Source organism: Ursus maritimus, unplaced genomic scaffold (assembly GCF_017311325.1).
Source record: "Ursus maritimus isolate PB19 unplaced genomic scaffold, ASM1731132v1 scaffold_19, whole genome shotgun sequence".
In the NCBI taxonomy this organism is placed as follows: domain Eukaryota; kingdom Metazoa; phylum Chordata; class Mammalia; order Carnivora; family Ursidae; genus Ursus; species Ursus maritimus.
In genome coordinates, this window is record NW_024424341.1 from 51,308,185 (window position 1) to 51,327,323 (window position 19,139).

Below are 19,139 nucleotides of genomic sequence, written 5' to 3' on the forward strand. Positions count from 1 at the left end.
CTGTGGCTGACTGAGTGATATGAAGTGGGGCGTCGGGTAGGGGATGCCGGCATGCTCCTCTCTTGGAGACCGTGTTTGCAGAGCCCTCGGCGTGTTACCAGTGTGGTTTGGCATGGCCTGAAGCCACAGCATGTGCTATGCCCTTAGCATGTATTTGGCATGTGCTGAGCCCCGAGTGTGCAATGCACCTGAGCCAGTATGTGCTGAGCATGGAGCGTGTGACCACGGGAGCTGAGCCTCGCGTAGCCAGCGCAGGCTGGCTCTCCACTCATCATGTTCCCAGATGGGCACGCACTGAACCGTCACCGGCTCCCACGGGTGGCCTCGCATGTCCCAACACCAGAGTGTGCACCAAGCATGAATTTATGCCTGCCAAGGGAATTTACACGTTACCATGACCCAAGCATGGGGGAGGGCATGCCAAGCCCATACACGTGGCAAGGGGAGGTCAACAGATGAGACCTTGGCATTTGGCAAGCTCGCATTGGCCCCTGCTGGACACAGGGAATGTTCCGAGCGTGGATTCTCTTGTGCCAAGCACTTAGCATATTTAGGGGATGGGACAGTGTGCAAACAGGGGGATGGCAGCCCAGCCTCCAGCCTGAGCCAGGGGCCGGCTGAGAGCAGCATTGGAGAGCAGGGCCCCGGGCGCCCACCTGAACCCCACCCCAGCTCCAGTCCAGGCCTCAAGCAGAGCTGCAGAACAGTTCTTTATTGAAATAGGCAGAGGCAGCAGGGCCGAGGGCATGCTCAGGGCCAGCGGGGGCAGCCCCCTTCCTGTGTCCCTTTGGCCCGGGGTGGGGGGGGCCACGGGCCAGACCCCAAGGCCCTCCTGTGTTCGGGGGGTGTGTGCTGGCATGCACCATGGGCAAAGGGAATGGGGTGTTTCTGGATAACTGTCTTTCTGTAAGAATAATTTGTGGGTTCAGGAAATGGCTTCTGAGGAGGGGATGCCAGCCCAGCTAGCGCAGCCCCCAAGGATGGGCAGGGGTGGGGTCACCCTCAATGGTGCCCCCCGACGTGCTGCAGAAAGCTGGTGGCCCGGGCTGGACCATGCGGGTGAGTGTGGCGGGGCGGGAGCCCCTGAGCCCGTGGCCCCCTGACACCCTCCAGGGTCCAGTCTGGCTCACTCAGCCATTCCCCAGGGCAGCTGCTGGGGTCGAAGAGCTCAGGGCCCGGCCTCTGTTGGGGAGGAGAAGAAAGGACCATCAGCCAAGGAGCCCCCAGCCTTGGGAACCACCAGCCTGCCCCTCCTGGACTCTCTCCAGTCCCAACTGAATCCCTGTCACTTCCTGAGGGTGATTTTGTAGGTCCCGAGCCCTCATCGCAACTCGGGGCTCAAACAGTGTGTGTGGAGACCCTAGTGGGTTCTGAGGGACTATTAGTGTCTCTGAGGCTTTGTCGCTTCTTCCTGAGAGGGGGTGAGCCCCTGCTAAGGCCTTGTTCTGAGTGCCAGGCCTTTGTCACCTCCTGGAGGTGGATGAATGCCTTCGGAGTTTCTTACAGCCTGCCGGTGGATTAGTACAGGCTGAGCCCCATCACGGCCTAAGAGTAGGTAAGTGTGTGCTGAGCCTCATATCCTGAAGTGACCAGTGTGTGCTGAGCCTTATACCCTGAAGTGACCAGAGTGTGCAGAGCCTTATCACCTCGTAAGGGGGGTTAGTGTGTGCTGAATGTTATATCCTGAATACAGGTCAGTGTACGCTGAGCCATATCAAGTCCTAATCCTATCCTGAATGTGGGTTAGTGTTTGCCGAACCTCGTCACATCCTAAGAGTGGACTAGTATGTGTTGAACCCCGAGCCAGCAGCAGGCAATGCAGATGGGGGGGGGGCTGGTTCACTGTACCCCCTATCCTGGAGCTCGGGGAGGCCCTGATCCCAGAACCACCCGCAGCCCGGCCGGCCCCCGGGCTTACGTCAGCATCCATGGTCATATCCTTGATGCCTGGTCCATCCCCATCCCGCTGCGGGAGCGTGGGCGGCTCGGCCGAGGCCCCGCGGCGCTCTCCTTCTGCCCAGCCGCTGCCCCGGCACGGCCCGTCATCCTCAGGGGACGCCTGGCTCAGCCGGATGAGGTTGCTGAAGTTGGAGTCAGACTTGGAGCCCGCGGGTGCCTTGCGGGCCTTGTGGCGACCTGCCAGGCGGCTGCCGTAGAAAGCCAGGATGGGCTCGGGGCCCGAGTCGGGCACCCGGCGGCCAGCGGCGGCTGCCTTGAGTGGGGCCAGCATGTCAGGAACCACGTCGGCTCGGGTCTCGCCCCACAGCCCTCGCCCCACCTCCTGCAGACTCAGGTCATCCAGCTGATCAATGGCCCTTTGCACGCCCGGCGCCTTCTCCTCGCAGAAGAAGGGCCCGCCGCCCACCACACTGCCCACGCCCACGGCCTCCTCCTCCTCGGCCAGACGGTAGTAGGGCGGCCCGTCTTCCGCAGCAGCCACGGCCGGCGTGGGCGGCTTGCCCTCCACCTGCAGCGAGAGGCGGCAGCCGCGCAGCGAGAGCTGGTAGTAGCGGGTAGTCTCGTGGGCGCTGCGCAGTTGCTGCATGGACACGAAGGGGTGGCGCAGGGCTGCGCTGGGGCTGATGCGTTCATGCGACTCCCACGTCAGCATGCGCTTGATCAGCTCTACCATGCTCTTGAGGTCAGCGTGCTCCGCCAGCGCCTCGCGGTCTGGGAAGGTCAGCCGACTGGCTGCCCCGCCACCGTTCACTGTCTCAATCTGGTCCAGCGACCTGAGCATGTACTTGCGGCGCTCCAGGGGGCGCACCTGGTGGGACACGGTGGGCACGGGGTTGACGTCGAGTCCGGGCCTTGGGCCTCGGGTGCTTCTGCAGGGGGGCCCGTGTATGACCACCCCCTCCCCCCAGCTTCCAGTCTGCCCTCCAGTCTGGTCCAGAACTCTCTCATTGCTATGAAGTCCACACACCTGAACCTAGACTTCCAGTTCTGCCCATGATGGGACCTGGAGCTCTCTTGCTGCGGGGACGGCCATACCTCCTCCCTAACAGCGGAGCCCCTCTGGTGTGACGCTCCTACGGCTTCAGGAAATGTACCAGATTGGGTTCTTTGGTCTTCCTGCCATCTCACCCAGTCTCACTGAGCCAAGTTTCACTTCTCCCCCAGACCTCCGGTCCTCTCCAGAGCCATGGGTCCAGCCCCCACCAGCTGCCAGCCTAGGAGCTGCCCTCAACCTCTAGTCCTCCTTGAAGTCAAATCCAGATCCCTCTTGCTGCTGCGGCCCCCACCCACAAGCCCAGCCCGCCAGGCCTCCCAGCGGTGGAACCTGCTTGCTACACTAGCTTACCGACCCCTTGCCATGAGACTCGGAGGAGCCACCATATACTTCGGGCCACCTTGGGTCTCACCCACATCTCTCTTGCTGTGACTTGCTGTGATTTGAGCTGACCCTTAAATTTCCAGTCCTCTCTGAGGCCTAGCCTAGATTTTTTTCTCGATGCAGCAGCCCACACATCACCTGCCCTTGCCCCGTCTGCCCCCCATCCCCCATACCTTGGTCTCAGCCAGGTAGTCGGCTGAGGACTTGAGCTGCCAGGGGTTGCTGGCATCGGGGTGGGGGTTGCGCTTGAAGAAGTGGTGGGCCTTGCGGGCGGCGTGCAGCAGGTGGGGCTTGGGCAAACCTTGGGTCTCACAGATGTAGCGCACCTGGTCGTACTCGTTGTTGCCCGGGTAGAGGGGCCAGCCCAGGTGCAGCTCGGCCATGACACAGCCCAGGGACCACACGTCCACCTTCTCGCAGAAGGGCAGCCCCAGCAGAATCTCAGGGGCCCGGTAGAAGCGCGACTGAATGTATGGCTCCTTGACGTAGCGCACCTCGCTGAAAATGCTTGCTGAGCCGAAGTCAATCACCTGGGGTGGGGTGGGGGGAGGCAGGTGAGCAAGGCAGGGGTCAGGGACAACCGATCTAGGTCTCCCCTGTGGCTCTCGCCAGTGTCCTTCTGCATTTGCCATCTGACTGTCCCTGTGTCTGCGAGTCTTTATCTCTTATTTATGTCCCTGTCTTCACCCCGTCTTTGTCTCTGGTTTTGTGTGTTTGTTTCTTTCCACTAGAACTTATGCATATGAAGGTTAGGACCCCTCTCTGTCTTTCACTCCACTCCTTGTCCATCAGCAAATCTTGTCAACTCCACCTTCTGAATGGATCCAGAATCGGCACCCTCTGCATTCCAGCCTTGGCTCCCCCCGCGCCACCCTATCCTCCATCAGCTTCAGTGGCCTCCTCGCTGGTCTCCCTGCTCCTTCCCTCTGTGCTGAAGTCTGCTCGTCATACGCGCCCCTGAGGGATCTTGTGAACATCTGAGTCCGATTACATCCTTCCCCTGCTCAGAATCCCCCTGTGGCTTTATCACATCCTGTGATTAAAGCCAACGTCCTCACAGCGGCCCCCAAGGCTCAAGCAATCTGTCCCATCACCCATCACCTCTCTGGCTTCAGTTCCTCCTGCTTTCCCTCTCCCGCAGGTGTCTCACTGTCCCTTGCACAAGCCAGGCACATTCCCAGCTCAGGGCCTTTGCACTGACCGTTCCCTCTGCCTAGCATGCTCTTCCCCCAGATGTCCACACGGCTCCCTCATCTTAGGTCTCAAATGTCACCTCAGTGAGACCTCCCCTGTCCATCCTATAAAAAATAGCCCCCCCCCCCGTTCCTATCCCCGTTCCTGGCACCCTGCTTTTCTTCAGAACTCTTAACACCATTTCACATCCCATGTGTTTTACCTTTTCGTTGAGTTCATTGTCTCTTTACCCAGCTAGGATGCCAGTCCCATTCGGGTGGGGATTTTGTCTGTTCTCTGCTGCATGCCTAGCTGCCTCAAACACTGCCCGGCACGCAGTTAGGGCCTCAGTCAGGAGTGAATGAATGAATGAATGGGCTTTACATCCCTGCTATTCTTCTTTCTGCCCCTTTCTTGCATCTCTCTTCTTTCTTTGCCCCTTCATTGCTTGCCTGTTCATTGTGTCTCTCATCTCTCCATATCTCTCTCTGTCTCCATCTCTGTGTCACCTGCTAGGAAGACACCTCCTTGAAGCCCCGCCCTCTTCAGTCTTCCTCAGCGGGCGCCGTTAACACCCCTCACAGGCCCTCGGAACAGGGCGGGGCTTGCGGAACACCCGCTGCATTAGCGCTGTGGCTGGCTGAACGTCTTTCTCTCCCGATGCCACTGGGAGGCGCCCTGTACCACTTTCGCTCTGAATCGCCAAGACTCTATCTTGATCCCTGCCTCAGTTTCCCCCTCTGAGTTTCTCTGCTTTTCATTCAGCCATCCCTCACCTTCTATTTGCAGAAGGTGGTCTAATGGGATTTTTTAAAAAGATTTTATTTATTTATTTGAGAGAGAGAGTGAGAGAGAGCATGAACAGGAGGGAGGTAGAAGAGCAAGCAGACTCCCCACTGAGCAGGGAGCCCGATGAGGGACTCGATCTCAGGACCCTGGGATCATGACCTGAGCGGAAGGCAGACGCCTAAACCACTGAGCCTTCCAGGTGCCCCACGATGGGGTGGTTCCCAACCTGCACTCTGAGTGCAGACGGCTGAGGCCTGAATCTCAGAGCATAAGGGACCTGGGCCACTCAGTGTTCACGAAATCCGTTCTTCATTCGTTCCACAGACTCAGGAGGGGTGCCAATGCTGGCCAGGTGTTGTGGATTTGTCCTATCTGTCTCCTGCTACGTTTGTGGGAGTCCCTTCTTCCTTGGGGCTCTGTTCTTCCATCTCTTGGGTCAAAATGAGCTGCCTTTTCCCGCGTGCCCATCTCCCTGTGACTCCGACCTTCATTTAGCCTTGATCTCACCGCAGCACTGTGCGGGCAGATGCCAAGGTCACAGTGGTGACCAAAACTGACCTGCCTGCTCCCAGCGCAGACCCTTCACCAGACAGTAACAAACCCAGAAGTGGACAGAGGGGCCAGGTCTGGATGGGGGGCACAGGCAGAGGTCCAGGGCAGAGGAGCTGGGGCTGGGATGGGGGGTCCAGAGCAGATGAATGGGCTGGGATAGGGGGCTGGGCAGAGGGGTTGGGGCTGGGATGGGGGAGCCCAGAGGCCTGTGACATGCCTAGGGGGTGCCTCTGTGTGCCCAGCACAGGTTCGGGTCCAGAGCAGGTCTTCAGTAAATGTTCGTTAATGAACAAAATGTCTGTGATAAAGAATGGCGCTCCCATCCGTCCAGTCGCTCGGGCCATCAGGCTCTCATCTCCAGTGAAGCCCTTGCTTCTACCTCACATAAGATCAGTCAGCAAATCCTGTTGTCAGTAGCTCCACACCTACCTAGAACCCACCATGTCCCTTCCTCCCACTGCCCCACTCCATCCCCACACCCAGGCCTCCCACCTGGAGCGGAGCAGCCTCCCGTTCCTGCCCCTCACAATGGCTTGTTGTGCAGCCAGAGGGACCCTGGGAACACCTGAGCCAGATCATGGCCCCTCTTTGCTCAGAAGCTTCCTGTGGCCCCATCTTACACAGAATAAAACCAGTCTTCGTTGTGGCCCACAAGGCCCTGTGTGACCTGGCCCCGTCACCTCCCTGATCCCATATCCTTCCTCTTCTCACTCTGCTTCAGCCACCCTGGCCTCCTGGGTGCTTCTCAAACATATATACTCAGATCACTCCTACCTCAGGGCCTTTGCACTAGCTGTTCTTTCTACCCAGATGCTTTTCCCCAGATGTCTACTGGGCTACCTCCTTCCTTTGGGACTTTGCTCAAATGTCTCCTTCTCAGTGAGTGCTCCCTGACCGCTGTGTCTACAATCTCACTCACACCGCCACCACCAATCAGCACCCCACGTCCTCCTCCTCCCTGCTTTATCTTTTCTCCTTCTCACTCGCATACCACATCTGACTCACTTATCTTTGTGACTCTGTTTCCCCCATGAGAATGTCAGCCCCACATAGACAGGACAGGGCTAGAGGAGCTGAACTATGAATTGGAGAAGGAGGGGGAGGTCCCAGGTCTGGGACAGAGAGGACGTCAGAATCGGGACAGGGAGATGGGGAGGATTTTAGGGCCAGGAGGTGGGGAGAGGCATCGTGGGCAGGGAAGGGGCGACCTCCCAAAGCCGGGAGGTGGGACAAGGGAGACCTTAGCGACAGGAGAGTGTCCAGGGCTGGGGGAAGCTGGAAGAAGACAAGAACGAGGGATGTGGCCGTGCCAGGGCCGCCGCACTCACCTTGACCCTGAAGGGGCAGCGGGTCTGGTCCACCAGCATGATGTTTTCGGGCTTGAGATCAGCATGGATGATCGCCAGCTCTTTGAGCCGGGCCAGGGCTCTGAGCACCTGCAGGGTGACCGTGCGGATGTGGCGGGCAGGGAGGGGCGCGAAGTTGTTCTCCTTCTGGAATTCGAAAAGGTTTTGCTCCAGCAGCTCGAAGACCAGGTAGAACTTGAGGGCGTCGTGGAAGAACTCGAGGAAGCGGATGACGTGGGCCTCCTCGGGGTCCAGACCCCTCATGCAACGCAGCAGCTTCAGCTCGTTCTTGATGATGCGGTTGCGGTAGGCGTCGTTCTTGAGGATTTTGATGGCCACCATCTCGCCTGTGCTTCGCCGCCAGCCCTTGGCCACCTCCCCGAAGGTGCCCTTGCCCAGCACCTCGATGATGTCATAGCAGTCGGTCTCGGACTGGATGGTGGCCATGGTGCCCCTGCCACCTGACGCAGCCCTGCTGCCACCCCCGCCCCACAGGCTCTGCCTTCGAAGCCTTCCGGCCCGCCACCGGCTCCGAGGCCCCCCTAGCGGGGGAAAGAGAACCAGACTCGTGCCTCCCGCTTCGAGGTTCGCCCCCACCTCCCTGGCACCCCCCAGCCCCCTGGGCCACACTGCCAGTCTGCCAGGGGCCACACCCCTCCCCCAAAGCCCTCCTGGCTTGGGACGAGGGGCCCCAGGCCCCCCCGAATGGGTTCCAGCGTTGCTGAGTGGCTCTGGTTCTGTTGTCGGAGACCTGAGCCCCAAGCTGGAATGGGGGGTGGGGTGGCAGGTCGAGCCCCCTCCCCCACTCCAGTGTCGGAACCCTGGAGGGGCTGGACAGGTGAAGGGTCGACTGAGAAGGAAGTCCAATCCTGGACCTCTGGCACATAGGACTGGGACATTCCTAAACAGAGGTGAAGAGCTTGGGGGATGTGCGCTCATGCGCGTGTGTGTGCGCGTGTGTGTCCCCGTGTTCAGCAAACACCTGCCCCTGCCTGTGGCTGCCATGAGGTAGGGAGGTGCGGCTGAAGCAGGGCCAGGTGGTAAAAGGTCTTGCATGCCAGGCTAAGGAGTTTGGACTTATTTATCGGAGGGCACTGGGGAGCCACAGAGGGACTGTGACCAAGGGAGGACTGGGTCAGATTTAAGTGTCAGAAAGCTACTGTGAGAATAAGAGTGGATCAGAGGGGATGAGAATGGAGGCCCGGAGCCTGGAGCGGGACCCAGGGGAGGGAGGTGGGGGTGCCTGGGAGGTGGCTGATATATGAGACAGGAGGCCGGGAGGCCAGACTGTGGGACCGACAGCTTGAGGGGGGGAAAGGAGGAAACCATCCAGAACAAGGCCCAGGGTTCAGGGATGGTCCCTGGGACAGGGACATGGATAAGGAGCACTTTAGGGGAGAAGATGCTGATGTCAGATTGGGAGATTGAACACTGAAACACTTAGACACGTCTTGAGTAGTGTAAAAGCCTTATCTGATCCTTACACATACATTTTAATAGCTCCATTTTATGAAAGAGAAAATCAAGACACAAAGAAGTTGAAAAAATGCCCAAGGTCACCCCACTGGGTGTCTGTGACAAGCTTTGACCCCAAGGAGACTGGCTGTAGACCCAAGCTCTGAACCACTGCCATGTCCAGGGGAGGCACGCAGGGGACACTGATTCCCATGTGGACCATAGGGAGGGTGACCTGGCCTGGGGAGGGCATGGGGGAGGATGAGGGCCTCAGAGGAGTCCTGAGAGCCCAAGGGGGATGAGGAGAGAGAGGAGTGGGGAAGAGAGAGGAGTGGGGAAGAGGAAGGGACCCTGAGAAGTCAGGACAAGGGAGCAGAGGAAGCCCTCAGCGTGGCCACAGAGAGGTCACTATGGACACTGACAGGTCAGCCGTGGTGGGAGGGAAACCCCAAATGTTGAAGGGGGCTGGGCAAAGGGTGTGTGCCATAGATATAAATCATTCCTGCCATGTTTGGTGGGGAAGAAGAGAAAGCGGGCAGTGACCCGAGGGAGGCCAGCTTTAAGGGAGAAGGTGCTGGAGTAACTCAGGGGTGTGCGACAACTCAAGGGCACCGCCGGATGTGAGGAGAGTGGACGGGCGGATACGAGGGCATCGGGGGGACACTTGGGACTGGACAGAGTGTCTTCTTGGCCCAGTCTGGGGTATCGCAGAGAGATGTGGGGGAGTCTGGAGCCCCTTGGTGGGGGCTTAGATCCTGCGTGGGGTTGGGTCCCTGGGAGCTGAGGCCCCTGGGACCTAGTCCAAAGAGGCAGCCAGGTATCTGGGGTGGAGGCTCCGAACCCGTGAGCCTGGAGAGGGGACCAGGAGGGGCCTTCCTGGGTGGGGCCGGGGCGGACGGGGCAGTCAAACCAGCCAGACAGGAAAGCGATCGCCGGGATGTGGAGGTGCTCTTGTCAATGAGAAGGCGGCCAGCAGAGGGCAGATGGGTAGCAATAGTTCTGCTCGCTCAGGGCTCCCCAGGGAGGTCCTGGTGGGAGGGGTTCCTCCAGGCCAGCCAGAGAGGTCTCAGCACAGGGGTCTTGCTCAGAGGCCCTGGGAAATTCTGAATGGCTAGAGCAGGCCCCTTCCCACCCAGCCCACTGCAAATCTTCCCTGACTCTCTTCAGACCTGGGGTGGCCTGGTGTCTCCCCCACACACAGGCTCTCCTCAGGCCAGGCTCAAGTAGTCCCTCTCCTTGGGGACTTCTTTCCCTGCACCCTCTGCACCCTCCCTTGTTCCCCTGACACACACACACAGACACACACAGACACACACAGACACACAGACACAGACACACACACACACACACAGGAAACCAAACACAAGGCTACCTCTGGATTATTTTATTCACATGGCTTGACAAGATACAGGCACTCCTGCCAGTGAGCCAGGAATGAGGCCTCCCTGGCCCATCCCGGTCTGTCACACCCCCCCCCCCCCCCCCCGCCGGCCCCTGAGGGTTAGTTCTAGTTATCTCACACACAAAACAAGGAGGAGGCGGGAATAGGAAGATGGGAGGGGACTCTCTCTCTGCCCTGGGGCTTCAGACGACTGCAGCCTGAGCCCCCTCCATCCTGGCAGGGCCCGGAGCCCCTGTCTCCGAAAACCCCACACTGGGCAGCCGGACCCGGAATCCACCCTCTTCCTGGTCCCCGCTCCCACTCCGGGCCTTGGGGCTTAGGGATACCCGGGGGAAGCGGAACTTGGGCGACTTCTCCCCGCCAGGGGACTTGGGGGCTGCCTCGCCCTCCTGGCCCCGAGAGGCCTTGGAAGGGGTGGCCAGGCCCACGCGGGGCAAGCGGACCCGGACTTTGCCTCGGCGCCCAGAGGCCCCTTCCCCGCCGCCCTCCTCCTCCTCTTCCTCAGGGCTGGGGGAGCCGTCCCCGGTGACCGCCTCGCTCTGGCTGAAGCCCACTCGGGGCAGCCTGAGTTTGGGGCTCTTGGTCTTGTCACCCTCCTCAATGCCCTCCTTGGCCCGAACCAGGCCAAAGCGGGGCAGCCGCACCTTGAGCTTGTGTCCGGCCTCCCCGTCGCCTTCTGCCACCTGGTACTCGGCGTGGCTGCCCACGGCGGGTGGCGAGAGCTCCACGTCGGGCAGTGAGAGGTGGAAGGGGCGCTCGGCCCCTGGGGACTGCTCTCCACGCCCCTCTTCCCCGGCCTCAGTTCTGGCCCCCAGCGCGGGCATCTTCAGCCTCAAGCCACCCTCACCTGTGGCTGCCTCACCCACCTGCGCCTCTCGGCCCAGGCCCACGTCCAGTTCAAGCTGGGGCACTGACACAGCAGGCATCTTGAAGATGCCCTCGCCTACCAATAGCTCGCCACCTGCCACCTGGGCTCCAGGCAGAGACAAGGTCACCTGAGGCACCTGGACCCTGTAGCCCACTGTGCCCTCCACTGGCCGGGCTGTATCCTTGGCCCGCTGCCCAGTGGTGGTGCCCAGGCCAGCCTCCCCGAAGCCGGGCAGCTCTACCTGGGGCAGGGGGATGCCCAGGGGCATCCTCAGCGCCCCCTCCTGGCCCTCAGTGCCCGCCGGCCTGGGCACGGACACTTGCGGGCCTGATAGCCGTACTCCACTGACAGCCACCGCCCCCTCGGCCCTCCCTTCCTCCTGGGCCCCCAGGGTGACCAGCTCTACCTCAGGGATCTTCAGCTGCCCAGCCATGGACTCTGGCTTTTCCCCTGGGCTGACACGCGCACCCGGGATTTCCGCTTCCTTCCCTCGAGCCAGCCCGAAGGAGGGCATCTTCAGCTTGGGCATCCTCACCTTCCCCTCCCAACCCCAGCCCTTGCCCTCCAGCTCAGCCACCGCTGGCGCTAATTCTCCTGCCTCAGCGTCCCGGCCTCTGACCCCAAACTTGGGCAGGGCAAACCTGGGCCCCTTGACCTTGACGTCAGCCCCCGCCACCTCCACCTTGCCCGTGGGCAGATGGGCATCCAGGCTGAGCTGCGGGATGGACAGATCGAGGGCGGGCAGCAGGCCTGCCTCCCCCGCCCCTTTGGCCTCAGCCTCAGTCCCGGCTCGGGCCTTGGGGAGTGAGATGGTGAACTTGGACACCTTCAGCTTGGCAGCTCGCCCAGCCCCCTCAGCCTCTGCTTTGGCCACTTTGGGCCCCGAGAGTCCAAACTTGGGCAGGGAGAACTTGGAGGAGGGCTTGACTTTCATCTCCGTCGCCTCTAGTCGCCCTTCCTCCACTTCCACTGTAGGCAGCTGTGGAGTGACGATTTCAACAGAGGGCATCCGGAAGGCCACTTCCCCGACCCCTGCGGCTACCCCGGGGCCCTCTGCCCGCTCCACCTTGCCCACTTCGGCTGCTAGGACCTGCCCCTCCAGGCTGAGGGCCCTCGGCAGGTCTAGCTCCACGGAGGGCAGTGTGAGAGAGGGAACACCCACACGAGCCTCAGGGCGCCCCTCTGGCTGCAGACAGGGAAGTGTCACCAGCTTCCCGGAGACCTCAGCCCCCACCTCGCCTGGCTTGCCTCGCGATGGGGACTCTGCCCTCCCTAGCTTGGGCATGGTCATCTTGGGCATCTTGAAGCCAAATTCAATCCCCTCCGCCTTCTCTGCTTTCAGCTGTGCCTCTGGAGCCTTGGGCAGCTTTACCTCGGGCACCTTTGGAAGATACACGTCTGGGACCTTGGGCACCTGCATTTCTGGCAGCCGCATCTCCGACACCGTGGGCAGCTCCACCTCTGGGAGGTGGACGTCGGGCACGGCCATCTCGGGCACCTTCGGAAGCTTCATCTCAGGGACTTTCGGCAGCTGCACGTCGGGGAGCCGCACCTCCGGCACGGCCATCTCAGGCACCTTCGGGAGTTTCATCTCGGGGACTTTTGGCAGCTGCACATCGGGGAGCCGTACCTCGGGCACGGCCATCTCGGGCACCTTCGGGAGTTTCATCTCGGGGACTTTTGGCAGCTGCACGTCGGGGAGCCGTACCTCGGGCACGGCCATCTCGGGCACCTTCGGGAGTTTCATCTCGGGGACTTTTGGCAGCTGCACATCGGGGAGCCGTACCTCGGGAACGGCCATCTCGGGCACCTTCGGGAGTTTCATCTCGGGGACTTTTGGCAGCTGCACATCGGGGAGCCGTACCTCGGGAACGGCCATCTCGGGCACCTTCGGGAGTTTCATCTCGGGGACTTTTGGCAGCTGCACATCGGGGAGCCGTACCTCGGGCACGGCCATCTCGGGCACCTTCGGGAGTTTCATCTCGGGGACTTTTGGCAGCTGCACATCGGGGAGCCGTACCTCGGGCACGGCCATCTCGGGCACCTTCGGGAGTTTCATCTCGGGGACTTTTGGCAGCTGCACATCGGGGAGCCGTACCTCGGGAACGGCCATCTCGGGCACCTTCGGGAGTTTCATCTCGGGGACTTTTGGCAGCTGCACGTCGGGGAGCCGTACCTCGGGCACGGCCATCTCGGGCACCTTCGGGAGTTTCATCTCCGGAAGCTTCATCTCGGAGACTTTCGGCAGCTGCACGTCGGGGAGCCGCACCTCGGGCACGGCCATCTCGGGCACCTTCGGAAGCTTCATCTCGGGGACTTTCGGCAACTGCACGTCGGGGAGCCGCACCTCCGGCACGGCCATCTCGGGCACCTTCGGAAGCTTCATCTCGGGGACTTTCGGCAACTGCACGTCGGGGAGCCGCACGTCCGGCACGGCCATCTCGGGCACCTTCGGAAGCTTCATCTCCGGGACTTTCGGCAGCTGCACATCGGGAAGCCGCACCTCGGGCACGGCCATCTCTGGCACCTTTGGGAGTTTCATCTCCGGAAGTTTAATCTCAGGGACTTTCGGCAGCTGCACGTCGGGGAGCCGCACCCCGGGCACGGCCATCTCGGGCACCTTCGGAAGCTTCATCTCGGGGACCTTGGGGAGCTCCACCTCAGGGAGCTGCACGTCTGGAAGGGCTGCCTCTGGCACCTTCGGGAGCTTCACCTCAGGCCCCTTGGGCATCTTGACCTCAGGGGCCGAGACCCCGATGCCAAAGGAGGGCATCTTGATGGTGGGCAGCTTCAGCTTGCTCTCGATAGCAGCTTCGGCAGCAGCTGGCCGGGGCTCCAGGAGAGAAAGCCCGAAGGTGGGCATCCGAAGTCTAGGCCCCTTCACCCTGGCCTCGGGGATACCCTTGGCCACCTTGGCCTCAGCGACTTCCTTTGCTCGAGCCCCAAAGCGGGGGAAACTGAGGCGGGGCATCTTCAGGGCCACCTCAGGCGCCTCTGCTCGGGCCTCTACCACCTCCACACCCGGCAAGGCTAGGTCCACCCCTACGGCAGGCGCTACCACATCCAGGGTGGGCACTGTCACTGCCACGGCCCCTTCCCGGGTCTCCAGGCAGGGCAGTGTGGGCAGAGTGGGTAGTGAGGGCAAGGTGGGCAGCTCCACTTGAGGGACCTGGATCGCTAGGGCCATGGGCTCCACAGCAGGTGCAGCGGGGGCTCCTAGTCCAAGGGTTGGCAGGTGGAGGGCCACCTCTCCCAGCCCCTTTGGCGCTGAGACCGGGGGGACACCCACCTCAGCACCTGGCAGCCGGGGCCCAACCAGCTCTACCTGGGGGGGTGTGAAACGGGCTCCTGCCGCCACCTCAGCCTCCACTTTGGCTTTTCTTGGGGGAGGAGCGGCAGCGGCCAGCCGGGCTGCCTGAGCCTCTTCCGCCACTTCTCGGACGCGCAGCCGAGGCAGCTGGAGGCGCCGGCGGGTTGGGGCAGCTGGGACGGGACCCTTGGCAGCCTCGGCTTTGAGGCCCCGACGCAGACGGGAGAACTTGGGAAAGGAGAATTCGACGTCAACAGGGGCCAGGTCTGCAGGGGCCCCCAGGGCCCCAGGCACCATCTTCTTCTTCTTCACAGGGGACAGACTCTGGATGTTCTGGGGAGAGAGGAGAGATGCAGGAGGCGGTGGGACAGTGGGAGGCTCAGGGAAGACAAGGGGAACCCCATCTGACATTCACCAGGCTGGGGCTGTGTTGGATGAAGCATCTTGTCCCCAAAACACCAGCCCCACTTCCTTCCTGTCATTTCACAATTACTGCCCCAGTAGGGCAAAGATATTCTTTTAGAATTTGACATTGAGTCAACAGAGTGTAGGAAGTGGGACCCAAGACTTCTAGGTCCTCATCCAGAATTTTCCCCAATACCTTCATTCTAGGGATGGGGAGACTGAGGTCCAGAAAAGGAAAGAAACTTGTCCAGGGTCACTCAACAGTGAGTGAGCAGCACCTAGGCTTGAACCTGGCCTCCCTGGTTTGGAGTCCCCTGGTTCAGGACCACTGGCAAGCCTAGAGCTGATGCCTCTCCAAAGTGGGTAAAGGCCTTGGTCTGAGATGGGTGGGTCCCCCTCCCCAGGGAGGAGTTTAGGGGTGGAGAACAGGAGGTGGAGGGCGGGATTAGCGTTGGGTTAGTGACAAGACAGAGGGCAAGGCTGGCCCATGGTGTGGAAGAGGAGGGCTCAAGGCGCAGAGACTGGATCGCTGAGGCAGTCCAGAGCTGGGGCCGGGCTAAGCACGCGTACCAGCTTGGCCACCTTGGCCCGTGGGCCCTTGATCTCGTAGCCGGCCACGGTGCCAGGCCGCAGCGCCAGATCCCCAGTGGGCACAGTGCGCTTCAGGCAGAAGGAGACCTTGTAAGGCTCGGCACATTGCAGCAGGCGTAATGCGTCCTCGTACTTGAAGTTCTCGAAGAACACACGGGCGCTCAGCAGCTGGTCTCCTGCAGGCAAGGTGGAGGTGGGCAGGGCGTGGGCATCTCCTGGCTTCGTCCAGGCCCGGTTCCACCCACTTCCCTGGAGTGAGCTCAGGGAGGCCCAGCCCCAAACCTTGGCCCGCCTATCCCGGCCAGCACAGACTTGAGAAGCTAAGTTCCTCCCAGTTTGAGGTCCACTCTAGGATGAAGCCCCGCCCCATGGCCTTAGCCCCGCCCCACAAAGCCACCCCTATTCAAGCCACGCCCATTCAAGCCATGCCCATTGCCTTTCCACTTCCCTTTCCCATTCTCACATTTTATTTTGCTTTATTTTTAAAGATTTTATTCATTTATTTGAGAGAGAGAGAGAGAGAGAGAATGCACACAAGTGGGCAGAGGGGCAGAGAGGGAGAAACAGACTCCCCGCTGACCAGGAAGCCGGACTCAGAGCTCCATCCCAAGACCCTGGGATCATGACCTGAGCCCAAGGAAGACATTTAACCAACTGAGCCACTCAGACGCTCCCCATTCTCACATTTTAGACCCTGACTTTGTTTTCTTTACTGAGAGGACAGAATCAGAACTTCCAGAAACCCCACGCCATTACTTACCTCCCTACTCCTGTGGCTATTTACTCCACTCTCCACCTGTTCCCAAGGATGAACTGTCTCCACTTCCAACTCAGGTCAGCCTTTCCACTGCCTTCTCAGGGACATCCTCCAGCAGTTCTCCCCTCTCTCCCCACATCACCAGTTTGTCCCTCTCTTCTATGGTATTCCCATCAGCATACAACATACCATTATTTGTCCCATAGGAGAAGTTGTGTTTACCTCACTCCTAGAGCTCCTGCTCCATTGATCTGTTCCCCTAATGGCAAATGCACTGAGTTGTCTAGCTGCATTACTTCCACTGCTCCAATCACACTTCTGACACCCCTTTCCAGAACCTTGAACGGCTCCTCTCAAGGAGTGTAGCCTTGAGAGTAGCTAAGTCCAACGATCAAGTCCCAGACTTCATCTGAGGGGACCTCACAGCCTTTGACCTAATGTCACTCTCTCTCCTTCATCTGCTTGTCTGGCTTGGCTTCTAGGGTGCCACACACCCTCTAGAACCTCCTGGAGGTTTCTTCTCAGCCTCCCTCCCCATCTCCTGGATCTCTTAACAACACACGGTCCCAGAGATCAGGCCATGAGCTCTCTTCTCATTTCCATCTCCATGCTACACTCACCCCTTTGGGAAGCTCATCCAGATTAGGAGTTTAAAGACCACAAATGGGCTGACAACTCCCAAGTGTATCTCTCCAGCCCAGCACTCTGCTCTCCATTCTAGACTCAGAGATCCATTTACCCCTCCACATCTTCACCTTGGCGTCCAACAGATACCCCTCACTTGACAGATCCAAACTATACTCCTGGTCTTACTCCAAACAAGCTCCAGCCTCAGTGTGGCCCATTTGTGGAACTAGCAACTCCATCCTCAGGTCAAGAATCCCTGGGCGCATCCTTGACCTTCTCTTTTCATCACACCCCATCTCCAGTCCTGAAGGCTCCTCCTTCAAAATATATTCAGAACCTAGAATCCAAAATTTCTCTTCATGTCCATTAACACTGTTTTGGCCCCAAGCATCACCATCTCTTCCTTGGATAATCAGAGTAGCCTCTTTGTGCGTGCACGCGCCTGTGTGTGTGTGCGTGTGTGTGTGTATGTGTGTGTGTGTGTGGTGTGTGCATATATATATATATGTTTTTTTATTTTATTTTATTATTTTTTTAAGTAATCTCAGAGTACCCAGGTGGCTCAGTCAGTTAAGCATCTGTCTTTGGCTCAGGTCATGATCAAGGGTCCCGGGATCAAGGTCAGTGTTGGGCTCCCTGCTCAGCAGGGAATCTGCTTCTCCCTCTTCCTCTGCCCTTCCCCCACCCCTGCTAGTTCTCTCTGTCTCAAAAAAAAAAAAAAAAAAACCTTTAAAAAAATAAACAATTTCTGGGGCACCTGGGTGGCTCAGTCGTTAAACATCTGCCTTTGGCCCAGGGCATGATCCCAGCATTCTGGGATCGAGCCCCGCATCAGGCTCCTCTTCTGGGAGCCTGCTTCTTCCTCTCCCACTCCCCCTGCTTGTGTTCCCTCTCTCGCTGGCTGTCTCTCTCTTTGTTAATAAATAAATAAAATCTTTAAAAAATAAAATAAAATAAACAAACAAACAAATAAATAAATAAACAATTTCTACACCCAACGTGGAGCTCAAACTCACGACCCCAAGATCAAGAGTCTCATGCTTTACTGACTGAGCCAGTCAGGCACCCCCAGAGTAGCCTCTTTGTTGGTCTCCCTGCTCCCCGCCCTGCCCCCTTCAGTCTACTGCTAACAACACAGCACGCTGTCCAACACAGCCAATTCATGTGCCGCCTCCACTCACAACCCTCCCAGACTGAAAGTCAAAATCCTCACCGTGGCCTATAAAGCCCTCTGAAAACTGCCCTTTCCTTACCCCTCTGGCCTCATCTCTTACTCTCCTCCTCTCTAACTCTACGGCATCCACACTGGCTCCCCTGCTCTACCTCCATCAAGTCGGGCGCACCCCAACCTTGGGGCATTTGCCCTGGCTGTTCTCTCTGCATGGAATGCTCTTCCAGATGGCCACATAGCTCACTCCCTGTCCTCCACCAGGCCTTTCCTCCCTTCCTGGCTCACCCTATTTAAAAATACAACTGTCCTACAGGCACCCATTGCACACATTGCCTTCTAATCTACTATGTAGATTTTTATATATTTTGCTCAAATATGTCTCTCCCTACCAGAAGGTAAGCTCCATAAGCTCAGAGAGTGTTGTCTGTTTTGCTCGCTGCAGTAGCCCAAGTATCTAGAATAATATCTGGAAATAGAAGGCACTTAGTAAATACTTGTTGCATGAATAAGTCACATCGGCCTCATCCAGGTCCCTAAAATATCCCTTACTTACTAAGGCTCCCCTCCACACCCCCTACAAGTTGTTAACTCCACCCCTTTTTCCAACCCCAACAACAAAAATAATAACTAGTGCTTACACGATGCTTACTATGTGCCACTTAGCTGTGCGCCAAGTGTTTTCAAATACTGACTCACTTAATCCACGTAATAACCCTGCAAGGTGAGTACTAGAAGTGTTCCCATTTTCGAGACGAAAAAACCAAGGCACAGAAGATCACAAGCTAGTAAACTGCAGATCTGGGAGTCAAGCCTACACAACGAACCTCCAGAGCCCGCTCGGAGCCACTGCAAGGCCGACACACAAAGCTCCGCCCCAAGCCATTCTCCCCGCCTCCTGGGGGCAGGCCACGCCCGGGACCCGGGGCGGATTCCTATCCCCCTCGCCTCGGAAAGGCCCCGCCCCATGCTTCCGCCCCGCCCACCTTCCTGCAGGCTGAGGCTCCTGGCCGCGGGCGAATCCTCCCGAAGCTCGCGGACAAAGATTCCTTCCTTGCCGCCGCCTGCTACGTTGATGCCGCTGACCCCGGTCTGCGCCTCGGTCTCCACGATGATCTCCACCAACTCCGCCCGCCTCAGCTCCTGCGGAGGGCAGCGTGGGGTCTCCATGGGGCGCTAGGGCCGGACCTCGCCCAGAGCCCGGCATCGCGCTTAAAAGCGGCTCTTAAACGTGTTCTCCAGTTACACGCCCCTGAGCGCCGCTCAGGCCGGTGCGGGCCCACCCACTCCGACATCTTCCCTTGAAGGAAGCGCGAGGGCCGCCTGCTGTCTCGCACCCGCTGCAAGGCTCAACGGTTC

General features: G+C 59.3%; 2 protein-coding genes across 2 annotated transcripts; both read right to left on the reverse strand.

Moving 5' to 3' along the window:
* Window positions 1–738: 738 nt before the first annotated feature.
* HIPK4 (homeodomain interacting protein kinase 4) lies at window positions 739–7,644 on the reverse strand. Its single transcript, XM_040633044.1, has 4 exons — window positions 7,180–7,644; window positions 3,511–3,867; window positions 1,919–2,767; window positions 739–1,182 (listed from the first exon to the last, which is right to left on the reverse strand). Exons 1-4 carry the CDS (start codon window positions 7,642–7,644, stop codon window positions 1,003–1,005), a joined length of 1,851 nt encoding a protein of 616 aa, XP_040488978.1. The 3' UTR covers window positions 739–1,002.
* A 2,377-nt stretch (window positions 7,645–10,021) lies between these two features.
* Window positions 10,022–19,136, reverse strand: PRX (periaxin). The gene is made up of 3 exons (XM_008688716.2): window positions 18,767–19,136; window positions 15,208–15,404; window positions 10,022–14,565 (listed from the first exon to the last, which is right to left on the reverse strand). Exons 1-3 carry the CDS (start codon window positions 18,948–18,950, stop codon window positions 10,237–10,239), a joined length of 4,710 nt encoding a protein of 1,569 aa, XP_008686938.2. The 5' UTR covers window positions 18,951–19,136; the 3' UTR covers window positions 10,022–10,236.
* Between the last annotated feature and the right edge of the window lie 3 nt (window positions 19,137–19,139).

Bases quoted from the DNA above. Each gene is read 5' to 3' on its own strand.
- PRX (XM_008688716.2), bottom strand. From the start codon at position 18,950: ATGGAGACCCCACGCTGCCCTCCGCAGGAGCTGAGGCGGGCGGAGTTG. The intron at 15,405-18,766 runs GTGGGCGGGGCG...CCTTGCCTGCAG, and splicing joins GAGCCTCAGCCTGCAGGAAG to GAGACCAGCTGCTGAGCGCC. The intron at 14,566-15,207 runs GTACGCGTGCTT...CTCTCTCCCCAG, and splicing joins GGGCCAAGGTGGCCAAGCTG to AACATCCAGAGTCTGTCCCC.
- HIPK4 (XM_040633044.1), bottom strand. From the start codon at position 7,644: ATGGCCACCATCCAGTCCGAGACCGACTGCTATGACATCATCGAGGTG. The intron at 3,868-7,179 runs GTGAGTGCGGCG...ACCCCACCCCAG, and splicing joins GCTGCCCCTTCAGGGTCAAG to GTGATTGACTTCGGCTCAGC. The intron at 1,183-1,918 runs GTAAGCCCGGGG...CCTCCCCAACAG, and splicing joins ATATGACCATGGATGCTGAC to AGGCCGGGCCCTGAGCTCTT.